At 50.5% G+C, this 24,657-nt stretch overlaps 1 protein-coding gene across 1 annotated transcript in view; it reads left to right on the forward strand.

Annotated features, from left to right (window-relative positions):
• Nucleotides 1-4,456: 4,456 nt before the first annotated feature.
• Nucleotides 4,457-24,657, forward strand: part of LOC308131368 (SH3 domain-binding protein 4-like) — a gene marked incomplete at its 3' end in the record, with an annotated part of 33,668 nt that continues 13,467 nt past the window's right edge. Inside the window, 5 exon segments of the mRNA XM_080498096.1 lie at nucleotides 4,457-4,519; nucleotides 17,397-17,578; nucleotides 19,318-21,378; nucleotides 21,381-21,556; nucleotides 21,558-21,683. Coding sequence (XP_080354222.1) covers nucleotides 17,449-17,578; nucleotides 19,318-21,378; nucleotides 21,381-21,556; nucleotides 21,558-21,683 — 2,493 coding nt within the window. The 5' untranslated portion in view covers nucleotides 4,457-4,519; nucleotides 17,397-17,448.

Raw genomic sequence — 24,657 nt, forward strand, 5'->3', positions numbered from 1 at the left:
ATCCAGATTATAGGACCAGTGATGCACCACCAGACATGATACTTAGAGTCTAGTGAGGTCAGAGTTAGTTTATTGTGTGTTTACTTTGTTTATTACGTATTTTCACTGTATTTACTGTGTTTATTATGTGTTTACTGTGTTTATTATGTGTTTACTGTGTTTTCCTCTCCTCCCTCCACTCAGCAGCAGTGACTTCTGAGGAATCGTCTGGTTTAAATATTTAAACTTGTTTTCCTCGAGGCTCCGGCGCCTCTGATGACGACTCGTCAGCTCCGCCTCCAGATTCTCTCCTTCACGAGACGAAGCCTGAACTCCGGAACTCGTGAGCTCGTTCAACTCAACTCCTCCACGTGTGTCATCGCAAACCGCGTCTCCGTGACAACCGAGGCTGATCTCCTTTGATGTCCTCCTTTCATCTGCTTTGTCTGTGACATTTCTTCGCAGTTCTTTTGGGATTTGTTAGTTAGCGGTTAGCCGCTAGCGGCCGTGTCGGAGTTTCTCTCCAAACACAGACTGACTTCAGAGCGACCAGCTGAAGCTCTCGACACCCCCCCCCCCCGCCCTCCCCTAAATCCCCCCCCCCTCCCCCTCTGGGGCGTCTCTGGGAGGACAAACAGAGCGTCCGGAAGTCGTTTTCCTTCCTTTGTTTCGCCGACTTCCTTCCCGCCTTTTCCTCCAGCGGGAACAGCTGGCGGGAACATCTGGAGGCTCTGCTGCTCCACGTCTCCGTCCACGTCTCCGTCCAGAACCGCCTCCACTCAGGACGAGAGACGACTCCCTGACACTCTGCTATGTCTCCCTTCAGGACGACTCCGGAGTTCAAAGGAAGTGGCGTCGTCTCAGATCTCTGGTGACGCCGTCGTCCAATTCTTGGCTAAAACGTCCCGTCTCCGTCCAGCCCCGCCTCCACTCAGGGACGGACACAAGACATCTCCGTCCAGCCCCGCCTCCACTCAGGGACGGACACCAGACGTCTCCGTCCAGCCCCGACCTCCACTCAGGGACGGACACCAGACGTCTCCGTCCAGCGCCGCCTCCACTCAGGGACGGACACCAGACGTCTCCGTCCAGCGCCGCCTCCACTCAGGGACGGACACCAGACGTCTCCGTCCAGCGCCGCCTCCACTCAGGGACGGACACCAGACGTCTCCGTTCCAGCGCCGCCTCCACTCAGGGACGGACACCAGGACGTCTCCGTCCAGCGCCGCCTCCACTCAGGGACGGACACCAGACGTCTCCGTCCAGCCCCGCCTCCACTCAGGGACGGACACCAGACGTCTCCGTCCAGCCCCGCCTCCACTCAGGGACGGACACCACAGACGTCTCCGTCCAGCCCCCGCCTCCACTCAGGGACGGACACCACAGACGTCTCCGTCCAGCGCCGCCTCCACTCAGGGACGGACACCAGACGTCTCCGTCCAGCCCCGCCTCCACTCAGGGACGGGACACCAGACGTCTCCGTCCAGCCCCGCCTCCACTCCGGGACGGACACCAGATGTCTCCGTCCAGCCCCCGCCTCCACTCCGGGACGGACACCAGACGTCTCCGTCCAGCCCCGCCTCCACTCCGGGACGGACACCAGACGTCTCCGTCCAGCCCGCCCTCCCACTCAGGGACGGACACCAGACGTCTCCGTCCAGGCGCCGCCTCCACTCAGGGACGGACACCAGACGTCTCCGTCCAGCGCCGCCTCCACTCAGGGACGGACACCAGACGTCTCCGTCCAGCCCCGCCTCCACTCAGGGACGGACACCAGACGTCTCCGTCCAGCGCCGCCCTCCACTCAGGGACGGACACCAGACGTCTCCGTCCAGCCCCGCCTCCACTCAGGGACGGACACCAGACGTCTCCATCTCGCCGCTCTACTTTCCTGTCTTTTTCCCCCAAAACGGTGTGTGTGTGTGTGTGTGTGTGTGTGTGTGTGTGTGTGTGGTGTGTGTGTGTGTGTGTGTGTGTGTGTGTGTGTGTGTGTGTGTACATACAGTATATATAATATCTATATTTATATAAGAAGATAAGAGGACAGAATCAGATCTAGAACCCAGTTTACACATTTTTAAGTTAAAGTGAAGAACCAGGGAGGGGGACGCTCCGGCCCCGTCTCCATGGAAACCACCAGCCGTGGTAACCAGCGGTTCTGCACATGCTCAGTAGAGACGATCAGAACAAAGTGTCCTCCGTGGTGTCAGGACTCCCAGTCCATGTTCTCCTGGACTGGGAGTTTTATTTTGAAATAACGATCCAACTTGGTAGTTTTATTTTGACAGTGAACGTAATAACAGTCTAACTTGGTGGTTTTATTTTGACAGTGACAGTAATACTCTAACTTGGCAGTTTTATTTTGATAGTGACAGTAATAACAATCGAACTTGTGGTTTTATTTTGACAGTGACAGTAATAACAATCTAACTTGGTGGTTTTATTTTGACAGTGACAGTAATAACAATCTAACTTGGTGGTTTTATTTTGAAAGTCACCATAATAAACATCTAACTTGGTGGTTTTATTTTGAAAGTCACCATAATAACAATCTAACTTGGTGGTTTTATTTTGACAGGTGACAGTAATAACAATCAAACTTGGTGGTTTTATTTTGACAGTGACAGTAATAACAATCTAACTTGGTGGTTTTATTTTGACAGTGACAGTAATAACAATCTAACTTGGTGGTTTTATTTTGAAAGTCACCATAATAACAATCTAACTTGGTGGTTTTATTTTGAAAGTCACCATAATAGACAATCTAACTTGGTGGTTTTCTTTTGACAGTGACAGTAATAACAATCAAACTTGGTGGTTTTATTTTGACAGTGACGAGTAATAACCAATCTAACTTGGTGGTTTTATTTTGAAAGTCACCATAATAAAAATCTAACTTGGTGGTTTTATTTTGACAGTGACAGTAATAACAATCAAACTTGGTGGTTTTCTTTTGACAGTGACAGTAATAACAATCAAACTTGGTGGTTTTATTTTGACAGTGACAGTAATAACAATCTAACTTGGTGGTTTTATTTTGAAAGTCACCATAATAAAAATCTAACTTGGTGGTTTTATTTTGACAGTGACAGTAATAACAATCTAACTTGGTGGTTTTATTTTGACGACTCCACCAGGGACAGTCGTCAGCCATTAAAGTGACGCCACCTCCTGGTGGGAACCTGTAGGTGGTAGAAGACGTCATCTGGGAACTTCCCACTGGGAAATAATCTAATCTGCTTGTTTGTTTCTACATGTGGTGATAAACTTTGTCATTTATCTGCAGATTAACTTTATTGTGGGTTTTATTTTGTGGTTGTTGTGAAAACTCCGTCACTTCTTGGCTCCAGTGAAGCGACATCATGTTCATACCGGAACGTGTCCCGTTTCCCAGCCAACTGGTAATGTTCCCACTTCCCACTTCCCACTTCCCAGGATACGCCACAGGAATTGGTTCATTTTCTTCAAAAGCCTCAGAAGTTTTTTTTGTGTTGGATTGTTTATTTGCGCTCTGGGTCCAGTGAAGTCCTGATGGGAATTCCCACTGGCAGAGGCTGCCCACTGGTAACTTTCCCACTTCCCCAGTTTCCCAGACGCACTGCCTGAATTGGTTTTCTCCCTAAATCCTGTCAGTTCTGATATTAAACCTTTAATAATGTGCTGGTCGAGCGCTGGATCCAGTGACATCACGTCCTCTCAGGCCCCGCCCCCTGCCCGCTGACGTCACACCAGCCCGGTGCTTTCCTCCAGGAGCCCCCGGAGGATCCCCCCCCCCCCCCCCCCCCGGGAGGAGAGAGGGAGGGAGACAGGGAGAGAGAGTGAGAAGGAGAGTTAGAGGAGAGGAGGAGAGAGGGAGAGAGAGGGGGGGAGAGAGAGAGAGAGAGAGGGGGGGAGAGAGAGGGAGAAAGGGAGGTAGAGAGATAGAGAGGGAGAGAGAGGGAGAGAGGAGAGAGAAGGAGGGAGAGAGAGTGAGAAGGAGAGTTAGAGGAGAGAGGAGAGGGAGAGACAGAGAGGGAGAGAGGGGAGATAGGGAGAAGGGAGGTAGAGAGATAGGGAGGGAGAGAGGAGAAGAGTTAGGAGGGAGAGAGAGAGAGAGGGAGGGAGAGAGAGAGGGGAGGGAGAGAGAGAGGGAGAGAGAGACAGGGGGGAAAGAGGGAGAAAGGGAGGTAGAGAGATAGAGAGAGACGGAGAGGGAGAAAGAGAGAGGGAAGGATAGAGAGGGAAAGAGTTAGAGAGAGAGAGTTAGAGACAGAGAGAGAGAGAGAGGGAGAGAGAGAGGGAGAAAGAGAGAGGGAGAGGGAGGGAAGAAAGAGAGAGAGAGGAGACAGAGAGAGGGAGGGAGGAGAGAGAGACAGAGAGAGAGTAAGAGAGAGAGAGAGAGAGAGAGAGGGAAGAGACAGAGAGAGAGGAGAGAGAGTGAGAGAGGGGAGGAAGAGAGAGAGAGAGAGAGGAGAGAGAGAGAGAGATCAGGAGTAGAAACGGACTCCACGGCTCTATCTGGTTTTCCTCCATGGGACGAACGGGACTTCCTCCGTACCAGGTAGGCTGCCGTCTCCCCGCGGTACCCGCCTCCCGGCGCTCCGAGCGGCGCTCCGAGCGGCCGCTCCCCCCCGGTCCCCCCCCCCCCCCCCCGGTACCGGGAGACGTTCCTCCTCCCGGAGACACAGTTTCTACGAGCTGCAACTTTTCGCTCCCCGGATTCGCGCAACGTTTTACGGCTTCAATTTGAGAGGAAACACCGTCGACCGTCAACAAGACGGTCCCCCCGGCCCCCCCCCCCCCCCCGGTCCCCCCCGGTCCCCCCCTCCGGTCCCCCCCCCTCTGTCTCCCCCGGTCTCCCCCGGGTTCGGAGCTCCGCGGGCGGCTGTGTTGTCGGCGTGGCTCCGGGGGGGGGGGGGGGGGGGGTGTCAGTGTTCCGGAGCCGCTGGAAGCTCCGGTCACGGAGGTTTTCTTCCCCCGGAACTGAAGCCTCATGTCCGGGAGGCTGATTCTCACGTTGAGGGGCGAAATATTCAAAATTACTGGAGTAACGGTGAGCTGATGATGCTAATGCTAATGGAGTGTGTGTGTGTGGTGTGTGTGTGTGTGTGTGTGTGTGTGTGTGTGTGTGTGGGTGTGTGTGTGTGTGTGTAGGTGTGTGTGTGTGTTGTGTGTGTGTGTGTGTGTGTGTGTCAGGGGGCTTCGGTTGCCTTGACATCAGATTCAAACTCAAACTGATTTCACATGAACGTGTTTTTTATCTCACCTTCGAGGAAAGAAGCTCCTCATGCAGCTGCGTTGGGGCCCTGAACCCCCCCTGAAGGGCCCCCTGAACCCCCCCCCCGACGGGCCCCTGAACCCCCCCCTGAAGGGCCCCCCGAAACCCCCCTGAAGGACCCCTGGTCTCTCCTGAAAGGCCCCCCGAATCCCCCCCTGACGGGCCCCTGAACCCCCCCTGAAAGGGCCCCCCGAAACCCCCCTGAAGGACCCCTGGTCTCCCCTGAAGGGCCCACCGAACCCCCCCCGACGGGCCCCTGAACCCCCCCTGAAGGGCCCCCCGAACTCCCCTGAAGGGCCCCTGGTCTCCACTGAAAGGCCCCCGAAACCCCCCCCTGAAGGGCCCCTGGTCTCCCCTGAAAGGCCCCCGAACCCCCCCCTGAAGGGCCCCTGAACCGTAATAACAACCAAACGTGGTAGTTTTATTTTGACAGTCAGCATGAGGAATATTTAAAATGGGAGTAAAACAGGAAGTTCCCAGGAGGAACTGCGAAGTCGCAAAGTTCTGAAAATACTAAAACACAGAGCCTGAGTGACAAATAACTGTAATCAATGTACTTTTACTTCAGCTTGTAGTTTTGACAGGAAGACGAGACGTCAGGAGTTCCAGACGATTCCCGTTTGGTATTTGAGGAAAACGACTCCTGTACTTTACACAAGTTACAAGTAAAAAATAAAAATACTTTAGTTTAAGTGAAACTGGGCGACGGCAGGTTTTGTTCTGGTGAAGTGGAGGATATTTAGAACTCAGTACTTCAGCAGAAGGAACAGTACTCTGTACTCTGTGCTCTGTACTCTGTACTCAGTATGCAGTACTCTGCACTCAGTACTCAGTACTCTGTACTCTGTACTCTGTGCTCTGTACTCTGTACTCTACTCAGTACTCTGTACTCAGTACTCTGTACTCTGTGCTCTGTACTCTGTACTCTGTACTCTGTACTCTGTACTCTGTACTAAGTACTCAGTACTCTGTACTCTGTACTCTGTACTAAGTACTAAGTACTCAGTACTCTGTAATCTACCACTGTTATGTTACGTCTACTGTTATATTAACACTTTGTTCATGTTGACGCATCAACAACAACAACAACAACAGTTTGAATTTCATTTAAAAAACAACCAAATGGATTTAAGACTTGTGTATCAGGTACTGATACTCGGATACTGATACTCGGATACTGATACCAGTATCGTCTCTGATACTCTACGTGGTACTTGTACTCTGACAAATACTGCGTGACGTCATGCGTCAGCAACATCGTCTATACGGAGCAGAAATGAGGATTTATGGTATTAAGAAGTATATTAGCAAGTATAGATATATGATAGTAGAACTGCAGGTTTTAACCCTTTAATGACTGAACAGTTTGAAGAATGAAGGACGAGGAGGAAAGAACTTTCTGGAGTGTTTGAACCCGAAGAGGGTACTTAGTTACTTTGGAACGGTTCTGAAGCCAGACTGAGCGTTACCCCCCCCATATGGTTCCCCGAATTGTTCCCCATACGGTTCCCCGCACCTTGTGGTTATTGTCATTCAGGTTCCTCCATCAGGTCCCCAGGAACATGTATAGTTTGTGTCTCACGTTCATGATGAAAACCTGAACTGTGATCTCAGTTGATGTTCCACCGCCGTCACTCCAGAACACCAGAACTCCAGAACATCAGAACTCCAGAACATCAGAACTCCACAACTCCAGAACATCAGAACACCAGAACATCAGAACTCCAGAACATCAGAACTCCAGAACATCAGAACTCCACAACTCCAGAACATCAGAACACCAGAACATCAGAACTCCAGAACATCAGAACTCCAGAACATCAGAACTCCAGAACATCAGAACACCAGAACATCAGAACTCCAGAACATCAGAACATCAGAACATCAGAACATCAGAACTCCAGAACATCAGAACTCCAGAACACCAGAACATCAGAACTCCAGAACATCAGAACTCCAGAACATCAGAACATCAGAACATCAGAACATCAGAACTCCAGAACATCAGAACATCAGAACTCCAGAACATCAGAACATCAGAACTCCAGAACATCAGAACATCAGAACATCAGAACTCCAGAACTCCAGAACTCCAGAACATCAGAACATCAGAACACCAGAACATCAGAACTCCAGAACATCAGAACACCAGTTTCCTGACAGTAACTAGTGTGACTTCCTGTTTCCCGACACAGTAACTAAAAAGCAGCAGGAGCAGGAGGAGGAGGAGCAGGAGGAGGTGCAGCAGCAGGAGCACTAGTCACGTAGCTCTCTTGTCTCTTGTCTCTTGTCTCTTGTCTCTTGTCTCGGTAGCCAGTTGTTGTTCTTCTGATATTCCTGTTGAATAAAACACGTCCAGATGTTCCCAAACAAGACGACTGGTCTCAGACGGTCAAACTGTCCAGGACTGGTCTCAGACGGTCAAACTGTCCAGGACTGGTCTCAGACGGTCAAACTGTCCAGGACTGGTCTCAGACGGTCAAACTGTCCAGGACTGGTCTCAGATGGTCAAACTGTCCAGGACTGGTCTCAGACGGTCAAACGGTCCAGGACTGGTCTCAGACGGTCAAACTGTCCAGGACTGGTCTCAGATGGTCAAACTGTCCAGGACTGGTCTCAGACGGTCAAACGGTCCAGGACTCGTCTCAGACGGTCAAACTGTCCAGGACTGGTCTCAGATGGTCAAACTGTCCAGGACTCGTCTCAGACGGTCAAACTGTCCAGGACTGGTCTCAGAATTCATGTGAATGTTTATCAAGAAACGTTCCGCGATACTAGAACTCTCATGTTCACGTTCTCTGCTGAGTTTTATTTGGATTATTGAGAAAAACTTTTCTTGTGTCTCATTTTGTCTCATAACTATAAATATGTGACATTTGTGTGACGTCTCAGCTCCAAAGATCAACTGATCGTTTGTTTTGGCGTCGCAATGTTTTGTTTTTTTTGTATTTGGAGCTTAAATAAATAGATATATAACTGTAGAAACACCAGACGTGTGTCCATATTTAGCTCTGCAAGCAGACAGTGAGACCGTGATCTAGATCTACGTCTCACGTTCTCCTACGTCGCAGTTCTGCTACATCTCAGTTCTCCTACGTCTCAGTTCTCCTGCATCTCAGTTCTCCCACGTCTCAGTTCTCCTACGTCTCAGTTCTCCTACGTCTCAGTTCTCCCACGTCTCAGTTCTCCCACGTCTCAGTTCTCCTACGTCTCAGTTCTCCCACGTCTCAGTTCTCCCACGTCTCAGTTCTCCTACGTCTCAGTTCTCCTACGTCTCAGTTCTCCTACGTCTCAGTTCTCCTACGACTCAGTTCTCCCACGTCTCAGTTCTCCTACGTCCTACGTTCTCCTACGTCTCAGTTCTCCTACGTCTCAGTTCTCCTGCATCTCAGTTCTCCCACGTCTCAGTTCTCCCACGTCTCAGTTCTCCCACGTCTCAGTTCTCCTACGTCTCAGTTCTCCTACGACTCAGTTCTCCTACGTCCTACGTTCTCCTACGTCTCAGTTCTCCCACGTCTCAGTTCTCCTACGTCCTACGTTCTCCTACGTCTCAGTTCTCCTACGTCTCAGTTCTCCTGCATCTCAGTTCTCCCACGTCTCAGTTCTCCCACGTCTCAGTTCTCCCACGTCTCAGTTCTCCTACGTCTCAGTTCTCCTACGTCTCAGTTCTCCCACGTCTCAGTTCTCCCACGTCTCAGTTCTCCTACGTCTCAGTTCTCCCACGTCTCAGTTCTCCCACGTCTCAGTTCTCCTACGTCTCAGTTCTCCTACGTCTCAGTTCTCCTACGTCTCAGTTCTCCTACGACTCAGTTCTCCCACGTCTCAGTTCTCCTACGTCCTACGTTCTCCTACGTCTCAGTTCTCCTACGTCTCAGTTCTCCTGCATCTCAGTTCTCCCACGTCTCAGTTCTCCCACGTCTCAGTTCTCCCACGTCTCAGTTCTCCTACGTCTCAGTTCTCCTACGACTCAGTTCTCCTACGTCCTACGTTCTCCTACGTCTCAGTTCTCCCACGTCTCAGTTCTCCTACGTCCTACGTTCTCCTACGTCTCAGTTCTCCTACGTCTCAGTTCTCCTGCATCTCAGTTCTCCCACGTCTCAGTTCTCCCACGTCTCAGTTCTCCCACGTCTCAGTTCTCCCACGTCTCAGTTCTCCTACGTCTCAGTTCTCCTACGACTCAGTTCTCCTACGTCCTACGTTCTCCTACGTCTCAGTTCTCCCACGTCTCAGTTCTCCTACGTCTCAGTTCTCCTACGACTCAGTTCTCCTACGTCTCAGTTCTCCTGCATCTCAGTTCTCCCACGTCTCAGTTCTCCCACGTCTCAGTTCTCCCACGTCTCAGTTCTCCCACGTCTCAGTTCTCCTACGTCTCAGTTCTCCTACGACTCAGTTCTCCTACGTCCTACGTTCTCCTACGTCTCAGTTCTCCTACGTCTCAGTTCTCCTGCATCTCAGTTCTCCCACGTCTCAGTTCTCCTACGTCTCAGTTCTCCCACGTCTCAGTTCTCCTACGTCTCAGTTCTCCTACGACTCAGTTCTCCTACGTCCTACGTTCTCCTACGTCTCAGTTCTCCCACGTCTCAGTTCTCCTACGTCTCAGTTCTCCTACGACTCAGTTCTCCTACATCTCAGTTCTCCTACGTCTCAGTTCTCCTACGTCTCGTCTGGGATTACCCCCCCCCCCCCCTCGCTGGTCTGGGTGTGTTTAACAAAGTAGTACTCAAAGCAGTGTGTGGATGTTTTATCTCCCAGCTTCATCCTTCCATCATCATCATCATCATCCTCATCATCATCCTCATCATCATCATTCTCATCATCATCCTCATCATCATCATCCTCATCATCATCATGGGTCACCCAGTCTTGTGTTTCAGCTCGACCTGAATGGCCGTCATTGTTTGAACCGGTGCATGTGATCCCAGATTACCCCCCTCCCCCCCTCCCCCCCCCCCCTCCCCCCCAGTGGGGGAGAACCAGCGTGTCTTGGTGTCGCCCGGTTCCAGCTGATTACAGCAGGAGTTGTGACGTACGGCCGCGGCAGGCGTGAGACGGGACAGCTGGTCGGGGACACCGGCTGCCATTATGGAGGCGCTGAGTCACGGTGGGGCGAGTGCAACGCCACCGCCACCACCGCCCCGCCACCGCCACCGCCACCGCCACCGCCACCGCCACCGCCACCGCCACCGCCACCCGCCACCGCCACCGCCTGACATCAGGACGCCAGCGCAGCGGCGGCTGCTTTGTGTGCCCGGCAGGGCGGGGGAGCGCCGCGGCTATGCTAATATTTGTGACGGCGGGTGTTTTCACACGGCGGCCGAGAGGCGGGGCTCCGTGAGGAGAACGACGTGCAGGAGGTAGAGAAATACAAAGTGTCAGAACGAACGACGGTTAAAACTTACATCCTGTTTCACTTTTCTTTTATTAACTTGAGCTCTTTTTACACCTTTTTTAAAAATAGTAAAACAACTACATTGTGACGCTACATGCTACATGCTACAGTTTCAGGCTCACACATCGATGACGCTACATGCTACATGCTACACTTTCAGGCTCACACACCAGTGATGCTACATGCTACATGCTAAGGATTTTCAGGCTCACACACCGGAGATGCTACATTACATGCTAAAGATTTTCAGGCTCACACACCGATGATGCTACATGCTAAGGATTTTCAGGCTCACACACCGAAGATGCAACATGCTACATGCTAAAGATTTTCAGGCTCACACACCGATCATGCTACATGCTAAAGATTTTCAGGCTCACACACCGATCATGCTACATGCTAAAGATTTTCAGGCTCACATACCGAAGATGCTACATGCTAAAGATTTTCAGGCTCACACACCGAAGATGCTACATGCTACATGCTAAGGATTTTCAGGCTCACACACCGATCATGCTACAGTTTCAGGCCCACACACCGGTGATGCTACATGCTACATGCTAACCATGATCAAAGTGGCCAGCAGCTCGGTCTCCAGTCTACATTAGCATAGCGCAGAGCAGAGAGAGACGCTACAGATGATTGAATCGTCTTCTAATTTCCCCGACATTAAAACGAGTTTGTTGGTTTGGTCCTTGAAAAAGCTGCCGGCAGCAAGACGCTGCCGCGGAATATAAAACAAAAATCCGTCCAGGAACTGGGACAGTTTGACCCGTCGGTTCCGGGACGACGACGGCGGTGCTTCGTCTCACGTCTCACCATAAAGAGTCTCCCGGACTCGTCTGACAGACGACGAGCGGCGGCCCGGTGATTGACGGCGTCTCGGCCGCGGAGCAAAAACAAGAACGTAAATAAACAGTGACGGACGATCTTATATAATATTCCTGATAATGAGTCTATAAACTCTGGCGGATTGATGCCCTGGAGCGAGTCGTTTCCGCCGCGCCGGAATAAACTTGGCCGAGACGTTTGGCGAAACGACTTGCGCAACGGAGACGTCGTTGTCGAATGACTCGTATTTCTTCTGGGACTCGCCGGCAGACGTGACCAAATGTCTTCACGTCCGTCCTCGCTGGGACTAGTCGTCCCTTCAAGACCACATTTCTGTTTCTGTCGTTTTCAAAACGTTGCCGCGGAAACACGTAACGATCTGAAACGAAAACACGAAAGCCACGCGTTTCCGCTCGAAGTGTTGTCGTGGGAACGGGCTAGAGCTATGTTCGGTAGAGCGGCGGACCTTCGCCAACGCCACATTTGTTTGTGGAACACAGTTAGCACTGCTAGTATGTTAGCCGTTAGCTCATGTCGATGCTAACTAGCCTGTGTGAAACATTGGCAACAGACGCCGATCTCCTTTGATCTCCTCCATGAGGAGCCTTTCATCCACCTTGCATTTTTCACAGTTTTTGGGGATTTATTCCTAAACGGTTTGTCGTTAGCGTCTCAAAATCGAATGGATTTGTTCTCGTATGACGACAAGTCATCTTTGTCATTTCCATGCAGTTCGGGTTGATATTCTTTGCACTTTGCGAAACATTGTTAAAATACACGTCATATGGTAAATAAATATACGCAGAGGACCTTTGACCTTCTTTCGTTTGCAAACAAACAAACAAACAAACAAACAAACACAAAAACAAACAAGGCCAGGGTGGCGCTTGATTGGTTCAGATTGAGGCTTTGAACCTCGATGCTGGAAAGGCTTCAGATTCTGTGTGTGTGTGTGGTGTGTGTGTGTGTGTGTGTGTGTGTGTGTGTGTGTGTGTGTGTGTGTGGTGTGTGTGTGTGTGTGTGTGTGTGTGTGTGTGTGTGGTGTGTGTGTGTGTGTGTGTGTGTGTGTTACCACCATTGTTTTGGGGTTCATGACACTACAGGCAGCATTGAGAAGTCGCCCAAGTGAATTTCAGAACAAGAGCTCGGCGTGATCTCTCTCTCTCTCTCTCTCTGCTCTCCTCTTCCTCGTCTCTCTCTCTCTCTCTCTCCCCTCTCTCTCTCTCTCTCTCTCTCTCTCTCTCTCCTCTCTCTCCCCCCTCTCCTCTCTCCTCTCTCTTTCTCTCTCCCTCTCTCCCCTCTTCTCTCTCTCTCTCCCTCTCTCTCTCCTCTCTCTCACTCATCTCTCTCTCTCTCTCTCTCTCTCTCTCTCCTCTCTCTCTCTCTCTCTCTCTCTCTCTCTCTGCTGGGTTTCGTTTGCAGCTCAGCATTCTTCACATTCTTCATCCCTCGTTCCGGCCCGGTGTGTTTATATGGTGGAGCGACAGATTGAGCCGGAGGAGAAATAAAGAGGTAAACCAGGAGGACGAGTGGAACTTCCGTTCAGTACGCTTTACTGGGAAATAGAGAAAATAGAGAAAGAGCTTCAGTACATTAATTCACCACTGGTTCATGAAGTCACAGAGCAGAGGGCGAGAGTAGAGTACAGTAGTACCACGGTAGTACTACGGTAGTACCACAGTACCACTGTAGTACCCACGGTAGTACCACGGGTAGTACCACGGTAGTACCCACGGTAGTACCACGTTAGTACTATGGTAGTAACCACGGTAGTACCACGGTAGTACTATGGTAGTACCACGGTAGTACCACGTAGTACTACGGTAGTACCACGGTAGTACCACGGTAGTACCACAGTAAAGTTAAATATCCTCATTCAGGTTCATGTTGAACAACAAATAATGACTTTAGTTGTTAGTGTTTATTCACAAACTGTTATAGCTCATTAACATAATTCTACTTTCTTATCACACCCAAGTTTTATTTATTAAATTAACTCATAAATAAATACATTGACAAATAGAAATATAAAGTAAAAGTGCAGCAGCGTGATGTTGAACCCAGCAGGGCGACTTTGTGTTTCTCACGTCTCTCTGCACTTCCTGCCTGAGGACCTTGTCTCATCGTCTCATCGTCTCATCGTCTCCTCGTCTCCTCGTCTCCTCGTCTCCTCGTCTCCTCGTCTCATCGTCTCCTCGTCTCATCGTCTCATCGTCTCCTCGTCTCATCGTCTCATCGTCTCATCATCTCCTCGTCTCCTCGTCTCGTCCTCTCGTCCTCTCGTCGTCTCGTCGTCTCATCGTCTCATTGTCTCTCAGACCAGCTGGTTCAAGGCAGCGTCCAGACTGACCAGTACCTGTTCCAGTACCTGTTCCAGTGTGGGGCAGGAAGCCCCGGGTCTGGTCTGCTAGGCTGGTCTGGTCTCTACAACTGGTGTTGGTCCAGGTCTCGGTGTTTGGGTTAGGGGTAGCAGCAGGAGGTGCAGCAGGAGGTGCAGCAGGAGGAGCAGGAGGAGGAGCAGCAGGAGGTGCAGCAGGAGGAGCAGCAGGAGGAGCAGGAGGAGGAGCAGCAGGAGGAGCAGCAGGAGGTGCAGTAGGAGGTGCAGCAGGAGGAGCAGCAGGAGGAGCAGGAGGAGGAGCAGCAGGAGGTGCAGTAGGAGGTGCAGCAGGAGGAGCAGCAGGAGGAGCAGGAGGAGGAGCAGCAGGAGGTGTAGTAGGAGGAGCAGCAGGAGGAGCACCAGGAGGAGCAGGAGGAGGAGGAGCAGGAGCTGCAGTAGGAGGTGCACCAGGAGGACCAGGAGGAGCAGCAGGAGGTGCAACAGGCGTGGACACTCAGGACGTCTCTCATCACAAAGGCATTTCCTCCTCAGCCACTTCCTGTCCAGAAGCACTCGTCCTTAAAGTCCCAGCAGAGCTCCGTCCCTGTCCTGTCCCCCGGCTGGACGCTCTTACAACGTCGTCTGTCCTCGTCCTCGTGCTGCAGCCGGCGTCATCGTCCCAGCTTCAGTAATGTCTCTTCTCCTGGACAGAGACAGACATGTCCTACACAGAGACAGACATGTCCCACCTGTGACAGTGACAGGAAACCATTATTATCATTATTATTATCATTATTATTATTATTATTATTATTATTATTATTATTATCATTATTATTATCATTATTATTATTATTATTATTATTATTATTATTATCATTATTATTATCATTATTATTATTATTATTATTATTATTATTATTATTATTATTATCATTATTATTATCATTATTATTATTATTATTATTATTATTATTATTATTATTATTATTATTATTATTATTATTCTATACTCGTGTCTTCAGAGAGCCGTCCCCCCGGCCGCCGTCTGTCCTGCTGTTTGTCCCGCTGCAGACGAGGCCGGATGGACATTGGAAACGTCTCAGCAGAGAACAGGAGTCCCCCTTCTGGTACTGGTTCTGGTTCTGGTTGTGGTTGTGGTTCTGGTTCTGGACAGTTTGTCAGCAGGAGCCTGGAAACTCAGGAAAAGTGACGTAGCTTCACTAAAGGCGTCGTTGCTCCGCCTCAGCAGGAGACCTGCACTTCCATTGTGTTCTACGTAGATATACAACAGTAGAAGCCTCCGGGCGCCGCCATGTTGGAGAGGTCTCCCTCCACGGCCCGGCTCCTGGAAGTGGGACACTTTCCCTCCTGCCGCTCCAGCTGCAGACGTTCCCCCAGATGTTGCCGACCTGCTTCAGTCCAACGTGGACGTTCACCAGCCGTTCCATGATGTTCTCATTGTGTCGGAAAGCGACTGTGTATGTTATGTTAGAACGTCTCAACTAGAAGTAATGTGTCCAACTGCTTTGTGGAGGATTTAAGTTCTGAGTCGTCCTGGAACGGAACACAGCCGGGGTCAATCAGGGGCCGGGGGAAGACGAAGCTCTCAGATTCTCACTGGGAGGTTCTCATTGTGAGATTCTCATAGTGAGGTTCTCATAGTGAGGTTCTCATAGTGAGGTTCTCATAGTGAGATTCTCATTGTGAGGTTCTCACTGTGAGATTCTCATAGTGAGGTTCTCATAGTGAGATTCTCATAGTGAGGTTCTCACTGTGAGATTCTCATAGTGAGGTTCTCACTGTGAGATTCTCATAGTGAGGTTCTCATAGTGAGGTTCTCACAGTGAGATTCTCACAGTGAGATTCTCATTGTGAGATTCTCATAGTGAGGTTCTCATTGTGAGGTTCTCATAGTGAGGTTCTCACTGTGAGATTCTCATAGTGAGGTTCTCATAGTGAGGTTCTCACTGTGAGATTCTCATAGTGAGGTTCTCACTGTGAGATTCTCATAGTGAGGTTCTCATAGTGAGGTTCTCACAGTGAGATTCTCACAGTGAGATTCTCATTGTGAGATTCTCATAGTGAGGTTCTCATTGTGAGGTTCTCATAGTGAGGTTATCATACTGAGGTTCTCATAGTGAGGTTATCATACTGAGGTTCTCACAGTGAGATTCTCACAGTGAGATTCTCATTGTGAGATTCTCATAGTGAGGTTCTCATTGTGAGATTCTCACAGTGAGATTCTCATTGTGAGATTCTCATAGTGAGGTTCTCATTGTGAGGTTCTCATTGTGAGTTTCTCATTGTGAGATTCTCACAGTGAGATTCTCATTGTGAGATTCTCATAGTGAGGTTCTCATTGTGAGATTCTCACAGTGAGATTCTCACAGTGAGATTCTCATTGTGAGGTTCTCATTGTGAGGTTCTCATTGAGGTTCATCTCATCCAGGGTCTCCAGTGTAATTAAAGCTCATACAGCAGTCCCCCCCCCCCCCCCCCCCCCTCACAGATGAATAACCCCCCAGTGTGTAAAAAGCAGAAGTGCTGAATGTCAGTGAGAAGCTGCAGCGGCGACACTTCTTGTTCTGCAACAGGAACAACAACAACAACAACAACGACTCTGTTGTGCGATTAGAGAGAAAAAGTTCTGCATGTGCAGCAAACAGTTCCTGATGACCTGGATCAGCCTGAGCTGCTTTACCTCACACCAGTCCAGGTCCACCTCATGTAGACAGAATGAACAATCATACCTTCATATAGAGAGAAAAAACTATCATACGTTCATATAGAAAGAAAAAACAATCATACGTTCATATAGACAGAAAAAACTATCATACGTTCATATAGAAAGAAAAAACAATCATACGTTCATATAGAAAGAAAAAACAATCATACGTTCATATATAAAGTGAAAAACAATTATACATTTCGTATATAAAGAAAAAAACAATCATACATTTCATTTATAAAGTGAAAAACAATCATATGTTTCGTATATAAAGAAAAAAACAATCATACATTTCATTTATAAAGTGAAAAACAATCATACATTTCGTATATAAAGAAAAAAACAATCATACGTTTCGTATATAAAGAAAAAAACAATCATACATTTCGTATATAAAGAAAAAAACAATCATATGTTTCGTATATAAAGAAAAAAACAATCATACATTTCATTTATAAAGTGAAAAACAATCATACATTTCGTATATAAAGTGAAAAACAATCATACGTTTCGTATATAAAGTGAAAAACAAACATTTCATGTATAAAGTGAAAAACATTAGAATGGATTTCATTTATACAAGTATACACAATATATTATAAATACACATGTATACACATCATATCATATTATAGCTGTTTAAGTATTTATACAGTTTATGAACAATCACTTATATTCCCATTAGTATTTATATACTGCTATTAATGTTGAGTTGTATTATTACTGTTATTACTATTATTGGAAGTTGTCAAAAATATGTGAAGATCAAAGTGCAAACTTGGCATCAAAGGTAAATATCTGTAACTGAAGGTCAGGTGTCGCTGAGGGAAGTGTCCCGCCACAATAAAACCTCATCGACCCTCCTGTAACCTGATCCTTTCTGGCCCCTCAGGGACGATGGCGGGCTGCTGACGCTCCGGAGACGACGCCAGACGAGCCCCAACATGGCGGCTCACCGCATCAGAGCCACCAACAACAGCGGCGGCGGCGCGCCCCTCCCCCGCTGCCGGTCTGAGGGGACGCTCATCGACCTTGGCGAGAGCGTTTCGGAGGCCACGCTCACCGACGTCAAAGGTGAGCGGACGCTAACGTTTCACCGTTTCCGAATAAATCCCCCCAAAAAACTGAAGAACTATCCCAAACAAAGCAGATCCTCAAAGGGGAGATCAAAGGAGATCAGTTCGTCTGTTGCCACGGAGATGCTCGGTGTTTCACTGGGCGATGTAGCTGCCTGACAGGCTAATTGGCTAACGGCTAACATGCTAGTGATGCTAACTCGGTTCCGTGGCGTTGGCGAAGGCCTGCGCTCTACTGAGTGTAGCTCTAGTTTTAATTTGCCTTCCAGGCTGATTTTATAAAACGATCAAACGTCCAGGAAGAAAACAAAACTGCTAAACAAGACAAACATCCAGAACACCTGGAGTCTGCTGAAGGACAAGACAAGTTAAAATTCCAAAAATAAAAAGTAATACTGGAAAAAAAATTACAAAAAAATTCTTGAAAAAAGGGAAAATATAGAACAAAGGACCAGCAGGAATCACGACGCGGCTAAAAACGGCTAAAGAGGTTCGAATCGCCTTTATTGAATAAAGCAGGAAAATCCAGGAAGAAGAAACGTCTTTTAAAAAACGACCCCAAAACTCAAAATACTGTCAAATGGGTCTAAACTGAGTGTTTCCAGAGTCTCGTTTCCGGCCGTTGTCATGGAAACGAACACCAGAAACAACAGTTTAGCATGTCCACTTGAAATCATTGTCACGTAAACAAACAAACAAACAAACAAGAGGGACGTCGCATAAAATGTTGAAGTGACTTGATGTGAGAAGTCTTGTCAACAGTTTGCGTGTTTTACCTCCAGGAAAGTCTCACCTGTGAGAGTCTGTTGTTTGTTTGTTTGTTTGTTGTCAGTGCGACTGCGTAAACACAGCGGGGGGGGGCCAGGCCGGCTCTCCTCGGTGTAAACAAGCTAACGTAGAACCACTGTGATCGTCTGCAGGCCGGCTCTTACTGGTGTTTGGTAAGAAAACGGGACAATTACCGAACAACCTTCACCTGCGAAACCTGACGTACGACACAAATGTTCTGCTGGAACCGTAATGAACCGCCGGCGGAACTTTGCGTACGTCTTCACAGGCTCGTCGGCGTCACGCCGTTTTGTCGCCAGGCGTTTTCCCCGACAACTAATTTCCCTGTTGACTAAATACAAAGATTTAATTAGGACCCACTGGAAGCTTCTCATTAGAATTTTGAAACAAATAAATCAAACGCTGCTGAGGTGTGAAGCTCCTCGCGTGGCATGCGGTGATTATATAAAGGTGAGTGTTTTCAGTTCCCGACACAATTGGGGCTCAACGTCTTCCAGGAAGTCGAACAGGAAGTAGATCCTGGGAGGATTATTGTGTCGGTCTGGACAGGAAAAGGACCCGAGCAGCGACTGTTGGTTAAGATCCACCATGGATCCAGAGAGGAAGTCCAAGCCACGCATACATACCACCGGTGTTTCGGATTAACTGGTTCCCCTGTTAGCTGATGACCTTCTTCCCTCCAGCCTCTATCAAAGTCACCAGTTAACAGGGGCACCAGCGAAACCGAAACACCGGACAGTGAAGCTCCACCGTAGCCGTCCACAGGTCGTATTAGCTGATACCCAGTGGACGTTCGCTCTGCGTCGTACCGCGGGGATTACTTGTACCGCGATGACTCCGCCCACCGCCACGGCCGTATCATACTGCAATGTAAAGCGAGCGAGTAGAGGCAAGGCGAGTAGAGGCAAGGCGAGTACCTCATCTGATCACGTGCATTTCTGGTTGCAGTGCCTTCTCCCAGTGCCTTACGCCTGGACGCCACCGCCTCGTTCGGCACGGCCCGGGAAGTCGTCGCCATCAAGGACTACTGCCCGTCCAGCTTCACCACCCTGAAGTTCTCCAAAGGGGACCGCCTCTACGTCCTGGACTCGTCGGGGGGGGAGTGGTGGTACGCGCACAACAACACCGAGATGGGCTACATCCCCGCCGCCTACGTGGAGCCGGTCAACTACCGAGACTCGTCGTTCAGCGACAGCGGGATGATCGACACGGCGGGCGACGGCAGCGAGGAGGCGGCCAAAGAGATGGACCTCCTGGGCGAGTGGGCGGGCGTGATCCTGAAACCCACCACCTTCCAGAACGGAAACCCCTTCGCGGCACACCACGCCTCCACGAACCCCTTCCTCAGCCGAGGCCCTCAGAGCTCCTTTGACCAGAACACGAGTGAGAAATCGGTGGACCTCCTCCTGTTTGACACTCTCGCTCTACCGCCGCCCGACTCCACCAGCAGCATGGCCGACATCAACGGTTTTGGCAGCAGCGGTTTCAACCCGAACCCCCTGAGCGCCGGCGTCGGGGCGGGGCCGGCGTTGCGCAGAGACAACCCGTTCTTCAGAAGCAAGCGCTCCTACAGCCTGTCGGAGCTCTCCATCCTGCAGGCCCAGTCGGACTCGCCTCAGGCGTCCGGCGGTTTCTTCGGGGGCCTCAAAGCGCCGGCGCCCGAGCAGTTCCAGAGCAGGGAGGATTTCCGGACCGCGTGGCTCACGCACCGCAAGCTGGCACGGTCGTGCCACGACCTGGACTCGCTGGGCCAGAGCCCCGGCTGGGGCCAGACGCAGCCGGTGGAGACCAACATCGTCTGCCGGCTGGACAGCTCGGGGGGCGCCGTCCAGCTTCCCGACACCAACATCGGCATCCACATACCCGAGGGCCACGTGGCTCCCGGGGACACGCAGCAGATCTCGATCAAAGCTCTGCTGGACCCGCCGCTGGAGCTCAACAACGACCGCTGCACCACCGTCAGCCCCGTGGTGGAGATCAAACTCAGCAACATGGAGACGAGAACCACCGTGACCCTGGAAATGAAAGTGTCGGTCGTGGTGAAAATGGAGAGCCGGGGGACGACGGAGGTCCTGTGTGTCAGGAGTGACTGCAAAGAGGGACCTTACTCTCCGGTTCCTCAGGCGTACGTGTACGGCGACACGGTGCAGGTGTGTCTGGATAACCTGGAGCCGTGCATGTACGTGTGCGTGGTGGCGCAGGGCCGGGCCATATCGCCGGACTCCACCGTCTGGGAGCACGTGGTGAAGAAGATCACCTTAGGGGTGTACGGCCCCAAACACATCCACCCGTCCTTCAAGACCGTGGTGGCCATGTTCGGTCACGACTGCGCGCCGAAGACGCTGCTGGTGAGCGAGGTCGGCAAGCAGGCGCAGTGCGCGCCGGCGGTGGCGCTGCAGCTCTGGGGCAAACATCAGTTCGTGCTGTCCCGGCCGCAAGACCTCCGCGTGGGCGTGTACTCCAACATGGCCAACTACGAGGTGAAGGCCAGCGAGCAGCAGGCCCGGGTGGTGCGGGGCTTCCAGGTCAAGCTGGGCAAGGTCAGCCGGCTCGTCTACAACATCGCCTCGCGCAACCCGGACGACGTCTCGGACTTCACGCTGAGGATCCAGGTCAAAGACGACCTGGACTGCATTCTGGCGCAGTTCTGTGTCCAGACGCCGACGCCGCCGCCCAAGGCGGGTCCCAAGACCTCGGTGCAGCGGCGGTTCCTCAAGAGGAAGGAAGTGGGCAAAATCGTCCTGTCGCCCCTCGCCGTCGCCACCAAGTACCCCGCGTTCCAGGACAGGAAGGTAAACAACCTCAAGTTCGGGAAACTCATCAAAACGGTGATCCGACAGACCAAGAATCAGTACCTGCTGGAGTACAAAAAGGGCGACTTCGTGGCTCTTCTGAGCGAAGAGAAGATCCGCCTGAAGGGTCAGCTGTGGACGAAGGAGTGGTTCATCGGGTACTACCAGGGCAAGGTGGGCCTGGTCCACGCCAAGAACCTCCTGGTGGTGGGGAAAGTCAAGCCATCTACTTCGGCGGGCCCGACCTCACCACCGCGCTGCTGCTGGAGCAGATCCTCAAGCCCTGCAAGTTCCTCACCTACATCTACGCCTCGGTGAGGACCGTGCTGATGGAGAACATCGGCAGCTGGCGGGCCTTCGCCGACGCCCTGGGCTACGTCAACCTGCCGCTGACCGCACTTCTGCCGCGCGGAGCTGGACAGCGAGCCGGAGCGCGTGGCGTCGGTGCTGGAGAAGCTGAAGGAGGACTGCAACAACGCCGAGAGCAAGGACAGGAAGTCCTTCCAGAAGGAACTCCTGACGGTGAGTCGCCGATTGTTGTTCCTCCCCGGTTCCGAGCCTCTCTGGCGGTGAGGGTGAGGGTGCGTCCCGGCCGCCACACCACATGTTTGTTTTCCTCCCAGTGCAGCAGCTTCCTGCGATTCTTCTCTTCCTAACCGAGGCGTTTTTCTTTTACTGCTGCCGCCCCGCCTTCTGCTGGCAGTGCAGCCGAGAACTGCCGAGTCGGCGACGGCTTCTCACCCGAGTAACTGTCTTCCTCCAGTTAGTTCGTCTCCCTCCAGTTAGTTCGTCTTCCTCCAGTTAGTTTGTCTCCCTCCAGTTAGTTCGTCTCCCTCCAGTTAGTTAGTCTTCCTCCAGTTAGTTAGTCTTCCTCCAGTTAGTTCGTCTTCCTCCAGTTAGTTCGTCTTCCTCCAGTTAGTTCGTCTCCCTCCAGTTAGTTAGTCTTCCTCCAGTTAGTTCGTCTTCCTCCAGTTAGTTCGTCTTCCTCCAGTTAGTTCGTCTCCCTCCAGTTAGTTCGTCTTCCTCCAGTTAGTTCGTCTCCCTCCAGTTAGTTCGTCTTCCTCCAGTTAGTTCGTCTTCCTCCAGTTAGTTCGTCTTCCTCCAGTTAGTTCGTCTCCCTCCAGTTAGTTCGTCTTCCTCCAGTTAGTTCGTCTTCCTCCAGTTAGTTAGTCTTCCTCCAGTTAGTTCGTCTTCTCCAGTTAGTTCGTCTTCCTCCAGTTAGTTAGTCTTCCTCCAGTTAGTTCGTCTTCCTCCAGTCGTTTGTCTCCCTCCAGTTAGTTCGTCTTCCTCCAGTTAGTTCGTCTTCCTCCAGTTAGTTCGTCTCCCTCCAGTTAGTTCGTCTCCCTCCAGTTAGTTCGTCTTCCTCCAGTTAGTTTGTCTCCCTCCAGTTAATTCGTCTTCCTCCAGTTAGTTCGTCTTCCTCCAGTTAGTTCGTCTTCCTCCAGTTAGTTCGTCTTCCTCCAGTTAGTTCGTCTCCCTCCAGTTAGTTCGTCTCCTCCAGTTAGTTTGTCTTCCTCCAGTTAATTCGTCTTCCTCCAGTTAGTTCGTCTTCCTCCAGTTAGTTCGTCTCCCTCCAGTTAGTTCGTCTTCCTCCAGTTAGTTTGTCTTCCTCCAGTTATTTCGTCTTCCTCCAGTTAGTTCGTCTTCCTCAGTTAGTTCGTCTTCCTCCAGTTAGTTCGTCTCCCTCCAGTTAGTTAGTCTTCCTCCAGTTAGTTCGTCTTCCTCCAGTTAGTTCGTCTTCCTCCAGTTAGTTAGTCTTCCTCCAGTTAGTTCGTCTTCCTCCAGTTAGTTCGTCTTCCTCCAGTTAGTTCGTCTTCCTCCAGTTAGTTCGTCTTCCTCCAGTTAGTTCGTCTCCTCCAGTTAGTTCGTCTCCCTCCAGTTAGTTCGTCTTCCTCCAGTTAGTTCGTCTCCCTCCAGTTAGTTCGTCTTCCTCCAGTTAGTTCGTCTTCCTCCAGTTAGTTCGTCTTCCTCCAGTTAGTTCGTCTCCCTCCAGTTAGTTCGTCTTCCTCCAGTTAGTTCGTCTTCCTCCAGTTAGTTAGTCTTCCTCAGTTAGTTCGTCTTCCTCCAGTTAGTTCGTCTTCCTCCAGTTAGTTAGTCTTCCTCCAGTTAGTTCGTCTTCCTCCAGTCAGTTTGTCTCCCTCCAGTTAGTTCGTCTTCCTCCAGTTAGTTCGTCTTCCTCCAGTTAGTTCGTCTCCCTCCCAGTTAGTTCGTCTTCCTCCAGTTAGTTCGTCTCCTCCAGTTAGTTCGTCTCCCTCCAGTTAGTTCGTCTTCCTCCAGTTAGTTTGTCTCCCTCCAGTTAATTCGTCTTCCTCCAGTTAGTTCGTCTTCCTCCAGTTAGTTCGTCTTCCTCCAGTTAGTTCGTCTTCCTCCAGTTAGTTCGTCTCCCTCCAGTTAGTTCGTCTCCCTCCAGTTAGTTTGTCTTCCTCCAGTTAATTCGTCTTCCTCCGTTAGTTCGTCTTCCTCCAGTTAGTTCGTCTCCCTCCAGTTAGTTCGTCTTCCTCCAGTTAGTTTGTCTTCCTCCAGTTAATTCGTCTTCCTCCAGTTAGTTCGTCTTCCTCCAGTTAGTTCGTCTTCCTCCAGTTAGTTCGTCTCCCTCCAGTTAGTTAGTCTTCCTCCAGTTAGTTCGTCTCCCTCCAGTTGTTAGTCTTCCTCCAGTTAGTTCGTCTTCTCCAGTTAGTTCGTCTCCCTCCAGTTAGTTAGTCTTCCTCCAGTTAGTTCGTCTTCCTCAGTTAGTTAGTCTTCCTCCAGTTAGTTCGTCTTCCTCCAGTTAGTTCGTCTTCCTCCAGTTAGTTTGTCTTCCTCCAGTTAGTTCGTCTTCCTCCAGTTAGTTCGTCTTCCTCCAGTTAGTTCGTCTCCTCCAGTTAGTTCGTCTTCCTCCAGTTAGTTAGTCTTCCCCAGTTAGTTCGTCTTCCTCCAGTTAGTTAGTCTTCCTCCAGTTAGTTCGTCTTCCTCCAGTTAGTTCGTCTTCCTCCAGTTAGTTCGTCTCCCTCCAGTTAGTTCGTCTTCCTCCAGTTAGTTCGTCTCCCTCCAGTTAGTTTGTCTTCCTCCAGTCAGTTCGTCTTCCTCCAGTTAGTTTGCAGTGTGAACGCAGCTCACACATCTGGAGAACCAATTGTTGTTCTGGACTTTTCTCACTGAATTAGTGGAGGTTGAGAAATAAAGACGCAGGATTTTGTGTTAAAAAAAGACAAAGACGAAGTTGTCAGAGAAACAAGCAGGCTTCAGCTCGTCTCTCCAGGCTGAAGGTTCCACAGGCCGATGCTTCACAACCTAGCATTTCCCTGTTTACGCTTATTTCCCCGCGTCTATTTTTAGACTGCGACTCCGGCCTTCAGCCAACGTTTATGTGTTCCTGTCAGACGGAGCGCCGCAGCAGACACTGTCATTTACACCAGGCTGCAAACAGCAGTCAGAAGCAGTGAGCAGGAGGAGGAGGAGGAGGAGGAGGAGGAGGAGAAGGAGGAGGAGGAGGAGGAGGAGGAGGAGGAGGAGGAGA

This window comes from Blennius ocellaris (genome assembly GCF_963422515.1).
Source record: "Blennius ocellaris genome assembly, chromosome: 6".
In the NCBI taxonomy this organism is placed as follows: Eukaryota; Metazoa; Chordata; class Actinopteri; order Blenniiformes; family Blenniidae; genus Blennius; species Blennius ocellaris.